This window comes from Mixophyes fleayi, chromosome 5 (genome assembly GCF_038048845.1).
Source record: "Mixophyes fleayi isolate aMixFle1 chromosome 5, aMixFle1.hap1, whole genome shotgun sequence".
NCBI classification, from domain to species: Eukaryota; Metazoa; Chordata; class Amphibia; order Anura; family Limnodynastidae; genus Mixophyes; species Mixophyes fleayi.
The window spans coordinates 237387342-237398980 of NC_134406.1; the positions used below are offsets into that span (position 1 = coordinate 237387342).

Here is an 11639-nt window from a genome sequence, read left to right on the forward strand (position 1 = left end):
AATGGCACACACCGTTGGCGAATATATTAAATGTCAGTATTGATGCGGGTTAGTTGTGGAAATAAACAACTTAATTCCTTAATCATTAAACTTAATTGAGCTGATTAATTGTGACAGCCTAGTACGTAATTGTCCAACTGAGGTTGTATGTTGGTGTGAACACACTCACTGTGCTATATGTCTCATCTTTACCATTAGCACACACAATCTATGCACACACAATCTATGTGTACTTGTGTAACACTAAAGAGATTATAAGATTTGTGAATCAGAGATTTGCATTTGTAGTAGTGTTGTTTGTTGTCTTATTGTTACACAATTTATGTATATCATCTACTTTATTCTACAAAAGGACTGGCCCTGAATGCAAAGCATATTCTTAGCTACACATACACGTACCACATCTATTTAGTACAGGGTGATTATATGGTTATAAGAAAAGTTTTCTGCACTTTTACATTGATATTATATCTAACCTTTTAAACATGATCAATGATGCCACATGATAAATCTTTAAGATACATAAAGTGTGCTTCTGTTCACCAGCAGATGTTTGAGATATCCAGCTATATGATATCCACCTTTGCAAGACAGATGATGATAATTCACTGAGTTAAGATGCTTGTCTCACGCCTTCGGGCAAGTTCAGAGAAAGAAGTGCAGGGCTTTTTGGATCAATATCAAAGTCTTTAGCACATTCCTGCTGCATGTTGACTCAAAGATGCCTCAAAGTATATACATTTTTAACAATTACAATTAATGTTAACTTGCAGAATAATGGACAGAATACGCAATACATATATGCTTTTGTCTTGTCAAACTACTGCAGACAGTAGCATGATGAGCATAGATGACGTGTGTGTATATAGGTATGTAGATGTGCATGGAAATATATGTGTGTATATATATATATATATATATATATATATATATATCACACTGTACATGTACACATTTTTTGTTTATTTATTTTTTCATTAAGCCTTCCTTCAAGGTAGAGGCAATATTGGTATTTGATGGGCAGCCAGGATTTTATTCAAATTGTCTCTACATATCATTTTGGACTGCGGTCAACAAAGAACAAAGGGAAATGTCTTTGTCTTAAAATTGCTTATTTTTGCAAGAAATAGAAAGTCCTGCCAGTGTCTGCTGCATTCATGCTTGGTCTGGTAATTGAGCGCCATCTATTGGTTGACCTTGAAATCACTTGTGTTGCTTTCCAAAGACCATAGCAATAGGTGTAATGAATGAACTAATGGGACAATCAAAGAAATTTAAGTGCCTAGTTAATTTTTTTTAATGGTAATTACAGTATAAAATTACCTCTCTGCTCTTTTTTTTTTTTTCCAGATGAACCAACTGTAAATTGAAGCATTATTTTAATATTTGAGGGGCATTCAGAACTGGTTAATTATGGCACACAAAAGGTTAAACATTATTAGACACAGAAATACATGCTTTTTAAAATTAAAATGTAAACACTAAAATTCAACAAAAAGATCTTTTTAAGGGCTCGTTTGAAGCACAAATAAAGCTTGCAGTAAAAACATACAAAGAATGTTCCTTCTTAAAATATACTATGTATTTTTTTTTCTTGGTATCCTTTAGCACAAGAACTTGCCAGTCAAGAAGAAAAACTTCTTCTACTGAGATCCAGCTTGAAAGCGACTCAAGAGCAGCTAAGCGAACAAATAGCTGAAACTGTTCGCCAAGAACAGAGCAACAGAAAATACCAGACAGACCTGAAGATCCTTAAAGAACGTTTCACAGCTTCAGAGGAAGAAAATAGTGATTGCAAGTGAGTGACCACTGAACACATTGTAAAGAAAGCCAGATCGCTGACTTCCTTCACTTCGGAGTTCTAAGCATGTTTGTTTGTAATATATAAAGTGATGATCTCTGTATCTCTGTCCCCTGCTATAAGCTGCAGCGTTGCTGTGTTTAGTGTCGTGTTACTAAAATGCATGTTTCTGATATGCCTGAATTTATATACTTTATATAATTTATATACTTGCTATTTTAAGTATTCGACTCCTGCGTCCAGAATGAAGGGATTGCATTTCTATTTGTTGGAGTGCTGTAGAGAACAAGGTGTCGGCATTCGTTTTAGAAGTCCTCTATGGCAGAGCAGTGGGGGCGAAAGTCTTAATTTTCCAACACTGAAGAGTACAAAGGTTACATATGGCTCTTGTTGTCTCCTTCTTCGTCAAAGTAGCTGAGTTGAAACAAGATGGTACCAAATTATACCGAACGCTCTGATTACATTTCTTTCCTGTTACTTCACTTAAGGAAGACTGCTAAAATTAACCAGGATATTGAATTGAATCTTTTGATAAGAGCTGAGTATACTAGGTATAGGCCTCCTGTCATCTTCTATGTAATTGTAAGAAAGGTGCTTTATTTGCTTATAAATGAGTTATGCGTCCACAAATATTACATAAAAGGATACTTAAAAACAAACTTTCATCTATCTAATAGTTCATTAAAAGTTCATACAAGGAATGTTTGCTATTTAGAAACCTGCACATCTGTACAATTTGCATGAAAATGTTTTACAGATGCCTGCAGAACTGTCTTATTGTTCTCTCTAATGTATGTGCATTTTATTACTTATAAATAAACAACACAGGGACTCCTAATCATCCTGTGATCGACAGGGTGTATGATTCGGACTGTTAGACTTTTGTTTCCTTTTAGTGTAAAATAGCTGTCGTGATAGTTTGCCAATCGTATGACTTACTGTCGCTTAATGAAATCCTTTTTGTACAACACTCCCACCTTGTTCTAAAGTTTTTAAGTTCAAACTGAATAATAATGTGATATCACACTCCAGTACAGCATACGTTTTAAATTGCTTCAGCAAGCATTGAAAACTCAGATGATGGATATCCCATTAAGCAATGCGTGGATATTGGATTTACTTAATTTAATTGAAAGTAAGGAGTGATGACTTCTGTAGTCATAACATGTGTTGGGAGTTGTTGTGCAACAAGTAGTTTAGGTCCAGAGAATAAAACTTAGTTCATGCGTTTTACAAAGCACTTAAATTTAAGCTCTGCAGCCTCCCCTTAAAGTATCTGCAATGTATTTGAAGCTCACCTCCTACTGAGTGAAAGATAACGTCCCATTCCTGTGTTTGAGGACTCACGTTAGCCCTGAAAACATTAATATTTTAATCAAGGGCACATTGCATGTATGCATTAAATTATCGTTAGTACATCCAAAACCGCAATGCTCCTATCAAATGCTAAATGGAACTAATGAATATCGGTTGGTTTGGAAAAAAAAAAGTGTTTCTGAAAGAAATGTAGCTTTAGGTAAAATAATGATCATATTTGACCTACAATATTATAATTGTCAGACATTATTTATACAGTAAAGTGCAAAAAAATTGCTAAGTGTTGACTGCATTTTTTGACACACTAGGTACAGTAATTGGCAAAAAAAAAAAAAACACTGTTTTTTTTCCCATTTATGTACTTGTGGAATAATCTATAATACTAACACAAGACCTTCATATCTATAAAAATGTAGTGTTGTGAAATATAACAGTCATGGCATTATTTATCATAAAATGTATTCAGGCTCCTGGTCTGCTATAATGTACATGACTTGTATCATTAGCTGCCCACTTCAGCAAATAATAGGTTATAAACCCAAGGCTGTTTATAAAATAAATATATTAATTGATGTTTTATATTTTTTTATTGTATTCTTTTTCTATGCTATTCACACCAGATGAAACGAGAGATTGTACCACTGTTTAAAAAAAATTAGTTGTCTTGTTTTTAATAGCAAGATGGATGTGATTTTTATTTTATTGAGCTCCATCCTAATGAGCAGTCCAGCACATAGACCGCAAAAAACAAGAATCCTAGCCCCGACCTGTTTCATGTAAAATACTTGTCCAATGCTTCTAGTGGGTGGCTGGAGATCGTAATAATTTGTTGCATTGATTTTTGTGCGGCTGTGCAGCTGAGGTCCCTGGTGAATAGATAGGAATAGACATTTTATTGATTTGCTTTTCATAGGTATATTTGCAAGGCTCCGTTGCAAAATAATTTAGACTTTTTAAACTCTGAACTGAAACATTATGAAAATATGATTTTTCTGTCTAATCATATCACTACTTAAAGGTAACACTTTTGACCAGATTTCAAGTTTGAATATTGATTTCATTTTGTGAATATGCTGTTTGTGAGATGCAATAGGAAAATGTGGCACTGCACATAATTGTATACATTTTATTAAAATCTATCTATCTATCTATCTATCTATCTATCTATCTATCTATCTATCTATCTATCTATCTATCTATCTATCTATCCTGCATCTATTTCTCTTTTAAATAAATAACTATATATTTATTTTGTTATAATGCTGCTTTTTTTTTATCTAAACAAGCAGGTGGTTAACTTATTTTAACTTCTCTTTTCTGTGACATTACATTTTATAATAAGTAAGCCTTTCCTTTTGAGTTCATGTTTAACGGGATTAAGTTTGCCTGAAGTAGCCTTATATAATCCGAGTACTTTTATGGGCACTTTGTGTCCAGAGTTGCTTTATGTGCTCAAGATGCACTTGAAACCAGTAAACCTATGGATAAAATCCAATTGATATGGTAAGTTTCAAGAAGAAGATATAAATAATCACAATTGTTAAGAAATAATAGATTGATATATTTTATTATATATATATTTTTTTTTAAAAAAAAACACCTTCATTTTCAATCAATTCTCAAACGGGCTCTTGTATATATTGATTAAATTAAAATTATGCTTATTTTGATAAAAAGGTCTTCTCTGGCTTTCGAATAGCAGGAAATTATATAACATTGTATATGGACTGCCAGAGTATATAAACATCAATTAATGGGTTATTGTTACTATAGACTTTATGGCATACTTTTACTTTAAGATGGTAATCTAGAATTCCAGGTCTCTAATGACAGCATTGGCAGTTACAATTATTTATTAGCGGTAAACATTATGTCATATTTGTGGTTGCTGACATGTCATATGTAAATATCTTGCATAGGTTTATGCTAATGAAAAAGGAATTACACTTATGTTTTTCATAGGGAGGTAAATTCAATTTTGTTTTAGTTTTTACAACAGTAACAAAAAAATTAAGTGGAAAACCTGTTCATTGTGTATTCTTTAAAATTGGGAAAGACTTACCACCAGCGACATGCTCACATGCTTTATTTTAAAGAAGAGATTGCAGAAGTGATTTATAGCATATATAAACTAATCTTTCTTTTCTTCCGGCAACATTCTCTTTTGAAAAACATTAGTCCTTATGTGCGATTCAGAATTGCATGTATAGACAATATATATTCATGACCTGTTTGTGAGCTTAGGACTGGGAAGGTCTATTATGTATTGCTGATGTGTGATGGAATTATTAGGAAATCTTCTCCAAATGTTTACAGCCTCTGCTATACCACAGTATAAATAAATAAATAAAGAATAAAATATGTTCTTTATACTACACATACCAATGCTACAGACGATGTTAAATAAATGTGGTTTTTTTTCATAAATAGAACCTATTTTTAGTTCCTTGCTATAAAGTTAATTAAACACAATTTTGGTGATACCTCTAGACCTGCATGACAGGAATGGAGACACTCTCTCTTCCACTAAATTTTAATTAAACAGTCTTGTTTCCACTTTTCTTCCTTACCCTAGAGAAATGCTTGAAAATTTGAAGGCTGAATTAACAACATTAAAGGCACAGCACCAATTGTCCGTTCAAGAAACCCTTAAGCTTCAACAGACCAATCATAAGCATGAAATAGAGCTGGTCTCTGTCCGTGAGGATGCCCTCAATCTACAGCAGCAGGTAGTGTACATGTGACGTTTTACAGTATGAAGTCACTACTGTCTGTAACATTTGCTTCCAGTGCGTGTACTAGATGGATTTCCAGTCTAATCCCACTCTTCTTATACTCAATTAATGTTAATTTTGGTAATAAGATGATTTACAGGTATATATGAAACATGCTCTGTTTTTGTATGGTAAGTGAAAATGTCTGCTTGTACTAAACTATTGACTTTGTTTTAATAACATCACACTAGAACAGCATTAAAAATAAGTATATCTTTTATGTCCACTATAAACATTATAAATCTTTTATAAGTGCAATATATAGTCTGCGATCAATGTATTTTAGAAGTGATTTTTATACAGGTCAGTAGCCAGTCTCCAAAAATTGCTCTTTTAAGGCTTGTACGGTAGTATTTTGGCTGCTTGGGACGGTGCCCTTTGTCTGGCCAATGGAACTTAAATTCACCTAGAAAGAGAGATCAATAGACCTCTATAAAGAATGCATAGTCAGTGTTTTTGTATCAAACGTTCAATGAACCCTGGACTTCCTCTATTTTAGGCCTATCGGTATCTAAAATGTGTTCTTAGGTCCGTTAAAGATGCATTTACATAAACCTCCTACAAGTACCAGGCCTTAACGTTCCACGTGCATGATTAGTGATTATTAGGAATGTTTTATTTGTGTTTTATAAATTCTAGTGTTTTGTGATGGATTTGAATATATTTTAACCACTGCAGGTTTTGTGGTGGGTTGTTTGTTATACATACAAGCCCGTGAAAAATGCAGAGCTCAAGCAGGTCTGCTGAATCCACTGTTCATTGTTTATAACATTTACTGGAAAAAAATAAGTTAATTTTACAATTCAGCATAGATTAATAGGTTGATCTTTAAACAGATCACACAGAAAAATTCCAAAATTACTCATATAGAGTTAAGATTGGATATGATGATGAGTTTTGTTATTTTGTTTATTTTTATTTTACATTGATTCTTTTCTTTTAAATGCTACATTTTATTTCCCTATTTATTTCAATTTTGTAGTAAACCTGCATCCTATTTTTAACACTGTGCATTCAGAGGCTCAAGGAGAAGTAATAATAGGAAGACTCAGAGCAGTAGTGATGAATATTTATTGCGCTATATAGTGATTGAACAAAAAAGGTCATTACCCAGTACCAGTTTGTATTCCCCTGGAATACAAATCGAGAACAACTTTGCAGGAGGATTTAAGTTAATTTTGCCATTACAGAGAGAAATTCTGAAATGATTAAACTAGCAAAACTGCATGCATTATTCTGTAACTAGAAATGCTTTATTAAAAAAAATGCAGAAACAATTAGGAGAGAAAAGAGATTGTACCATGCAAGGAAAGTATAAATAAGTCTGAATTGAGATTGATTTCAACATAATGCTGTGTAGGAATTCCCGTCTATTGATTCGTTTTAAAGCCTGTGCACAGAACCTAAAAAGATAAAGTAGGCAAGGTCAGATAATCAAACCGTTTTTTAATAGTAAAAACAGCAACTGCCACTGTACACTATTAAAATAAATCCATAATACAAATTGCTTTCAAGAAAAAGTGGATGAGGAGCTGATCTTCCTATTGAACCTTTCTACTGTTCAGTGACCACACTGGGTAAAGGATAGGTAAGGATGCCTGTTAGATCGATACTAAGTAAGATGTAACAAGGAATCATTCAGAACATTAAAGGCTTACAAGGGAGGATAAGAGTGGTGATGTCTCTTCACTACGTCACAAAAAGAGAAATATTAACTCCTCCAAGCAAACCCTCCTATTGTTTCCTTCCTGCCTCTGGCAAATGATTCATGTTTTCTTCTCACACAATTCATTGGATGTTTTATTGGATTATCTAAGAGGAACCAAAACATAGGCATACCTAGATTTTGCTGTTGGCAACTCTTAGAGTTACTTATGCAAATCTGTTTACAAAGCAGCGTACAATACGTTTCGATGCCATTTTGTATGTAATAATGTAAATATGCATATGTTGAAATTTATGATAGGAACATATAGTATATCTCGTGTCAGTATAACACATAATTAATAGCGTTATACCTTTTAGTGTCTGTGCAAAACAACTTTATGATTGTTTAAATGCAATGTAATATAAAGTTGTTTTGCTTAATAATTTTTCATTAAATAGCTGCTGAAACGTTGCTAATAAAGCATTGTGTTCTTTACAGGGGTTGTAAGGCACAATACATATAGTGCAGCATTTAATATTGTTCACAAGATATAGCTCAGCATGTTAATCTTGGCACTAGATATGACTTAACTTTGTATGCATGGGATCAGATATGGCCCAGCACGGTATGCTAAGCAGAGAATATGGATTTGCATTATGAAGTTGACGCCACATATGGCACACCATATTATAATTGGCACCAGATATTCAGCAGCTTTGTATATTTCTTGTCATTTATGGCTCCGCTTTGTATACTAGCTACCAGAATGGAGTTCTGTATTGTAATCTGACCAACAGAAAGAGCTATTTGTATACCAGCCATCATAAGTGGGTCTGTTTTGTATACTAGCTACCAGAATGGAGTTCTGTATTGTAATCTGACCAACAGAAAGAGCTATTTGTATACCAGCCATCATAAGTGGGTCTGTTTTGTATACTAGCTACCAGAATGGAGTTCTGTATTGTAATCTGACCAACAGAAAGAGCTATTTGTGTACTAGCCATCATAAATGGGTCTGTTTTGTATACTAGTTACTAGACTTGTCTCTCCTTTGTATAATAGTCTATACTTATATATTTTGTATATAATGTATACATGCTATATACTACTATACACATTGCTTTGCCTACTACAAAGTAGCCTGTTTTATATACAGTATTCGCCACCAGAGATAGTTGTGAATTTCTTAGCCACCTGGGAATGCACCATTATGATGCTGTTCAAATGGGTTCTGGCTGCACAATTTATATCTTATTGTTTATATAGGACCACCATATTATGCAGCACAGTACAGAGAATACTGAATCGTTGACATAGGTCCCTGTCTCATTGGAGCTTACAGTCTAAATTCCCTCACACACTAGGATGCTTTTTTGTCCGCAGCCAGTAAACCTACCGATATGTTTTTGGCCTGTGGGAGGAAATTGTAATACTCGGAGGAAACCCACAGGGAGAATATACAAATACCACTCAGATGATGCCCTTGTTTGAATCAATGCTATGGTTCCAGCTCAGTGAGGCAGCAACACTGACCACTGTTCGGGTGTGTCACCCCACATTTGTGTGCTATTCATATGGATGCCACCTAGAAAGATATAACATTCTAGGAACTAGAGAGGCTCCAACCGCCCGCATTTCAATTCTCAAATCGGTTTTTGAATTTTGAATTTAATCTGTTCTGAATTGGTTCTATAATTCTAGTTAAATTTTATTAGTAGGGCATTTTATTATTGCAAACGACGATGTTCGAACCCAGTAGTCTTCGCAGTTAGATTTAAAAACAAATATGTTAAGATACCTTTTTATTGATTTAAATAGTATTTTAAAGTTTGGCTTTTTTTTCTCTTTTAAACACTAATGGTAAAGTGAATCTGGGAAATTCAGTCCGATTCAAAGTTTTCAGGCATATCTACTAGGAACCCTATTCATTTTCAGAATCTGGAGACACTACAGTCATGTGAAAATGAGGGAAATCACAAATCATGACGTCATGACACTCCCCACACTAACATCACTGGAGTAATAACTGTTGACTAGGTATATGCAGGGCTGGATTGAGGGAAGGGAGGCCCCCGGGCTAAGGGTATTGAGAGCCCCCCCCATAACCCCCCCCCCCCCCCATCCATGACCCTCCCCCCACTCCCTGTAGTGCTTTCCGCGGAACACTGTAATCTCCTTACTGAGGAGATCTCGTGAGAGTGAGACTATGTCTCACTCTCACGAGATATCCTCAGTAAGGAAATTACTGCACGCCGCATAAGTACTATACTGACATCAGGCAGCTAACAGCATAACATTTGCTGTTAGCTGCCTGCCATTCTCCTTGAACAGATGACAGTCGGAGCCCGCCCCCGACCCGATGAATGCCGGCGGGCCCCCCAGCTGGCCGAGGCCCCTGGGCTGTAACCCCTTTAGCCCTATTGTTAACCCGGCTCTGGAAATATGTGTGTGCACTTTTACATTTGATGAGTACTAGTGGGGTTGGGGGTTTTTAGGGTTGAGTCAATGTAGCTGTTGTATGGGATCTTTGTCACTGGTACAGGTTGAGAGCTGAACCATCCTCCCTAATAAAGTGAGCAAAACAATACACCATGGCAGTGGAATAATTTGTTACTATATTCTTGTGCTGTCACTTGATACCAAGCTATGACATCTTCTCTTTGAGTGGACTCCAGGAAAAGCAGCCACAGTCTGATAATAGTATCCAGAGGGTCTAGTTCAATCCCTAGTGACAGTAAATGGTAACACTGACAAAGGGGCTCTAGAAAGATCAATCCAAGTCTCACCTCAAGTGACAGCTGATACAATTGATTGTAATTATTCATCAGATATTACTTCTATAAAAATGAATACTATTTAATTTTATTATCTGGTTTCCCACTTCTTTTGTCTGGTTTGCCTAGAAGCCTTTAGCACAGACAAGCCCTCTATTTTGTATAGTGTAATATCCTGTAAAAAAAATAATTCCTCTACTGCAGTAGTTGTGTGTGGGTATGAAGTAGGTTTTGGAGGGTGCATTTCAAACAATTTGGTTAGAAATAGTCCTGACTGTGCCACAAAAACTCCTTCATGCAACCCCTCCTATATTTTCTTTCTGAGTCTGGCAAATTATTCTTGTTTTCTTTTAACACATTTCATTTGGTGCTTTATTTGATTTTTTTTAAAAGGAACCAAAACACTTGACATACCTAGGGGTAAATGTATCAAAGTGCGATTTTGCAAATCCAGCGATTTTCGAGAGAGAGAGAGAGAGAGAGTTGAAACTCAGATGTATGAAGCTGAGATTTCATGCAAAATCGCCAGAGTTGTGCTTATGTCAAAATCGCTATTTGCAAAATCGCCAGAGATCAAACTCCCGACTGTTTGGCACTGCAGCTATACAGCTCTCAAATGTATGAAGCTGCGAGTTAGCAAACTCAGGAGAGTTTGCTTGTAAACACGCCAGATACAACACGCTGCTTGATAGCAGCGTGTTGTACAAGCACATCACTGTTACACTGCCCTGGCAGTGTTAAAATGGTAAAGAATAGAAGAATTATTTTTTTTTTAAAAAAGCGTGGGATCCCCCCTCTATTCCAGCTTAACCCTAGTGCTGCCTGACTAGTGCTGGTCCCGTGAAAATCGGGGAAAAATTTTGCATGGGGTCCCCCCGATTTTCACCATCCAGGGTTGGCGGCACTATAACAGGGGGACACGCAGCAGGGGTCCCCCTACCATAATGGCTAACCAACCCTAGACTGTTCAGCCCTGGGCTGGATTCCCAAGGAAGTGGGGTCCGCCAAAATAAACGAGTGGGCCCCCCCCCCCTAGAGACCCCCAGCTCAGTGCTGATAGCACTAGGGCTCTTTTTACTACCCCATGGCTGTGGGTAGTAGGGTAATACGGCGATAAAGAGTTAAAATAACAAACGGACACCATTTTGTTTTGTGGAACTACAAGTGCCAGCCAGCCAGGTTGCCAAAAATAGTATGGGCATGCTGCTGCTTGTAAAACTACAAGCACCAGCATACCCACGGCAGCCAGGGCATGTTGGCACTTGGAGAACCACAAGTGCCAACATGCACTGGCTGTTGGCACTTGCGGCGGCTCCTGATTTTTT

General features: G+C 35.9%; 1 protein-coding gene and 1 long non-coding RNA gene across 3 annotated transcripts in view; one reads left to right on the forward strand and one right to left on the reverse strand.

The window, feature by feature from the left end:
* LOC142159093 (uncharacterized) overlaps positions 1-2159 on the reverse strand; it is a 43607-nt gene extending 41448 nt beyond the window's left edge. Inside the window, exon 1 of the long non-coding RNA XR_012692904.1 lies at positions 2012-2159. This is a non-coding gene — a long non-coding RNA (uncharacterized LOC142159093). The remainder of the gene's footprint in view (positions 1-2011) is intronic.
* Positions 1-11639, forward strand: part of LOC142159092 (uncharacterized) — a 304132-nt gene that overhangs the window by 89260 nt on the left and 203233 nt on the right. For both annotated transcript variants that reach the window (XM_075213684.1, XM_075213685.1), the window contains exons 13-14: positions 1609-1798; positions 5694-5847. In XM_075213684.1, the coding sequence (XP_075069785.1) occupies positions 1609-1798; positions 5694-5847 (344 nt within the window). The remainder of the gene's footprint in view (positions 1-1608; positions 1799-5693; positions 5848-11639) is intronic.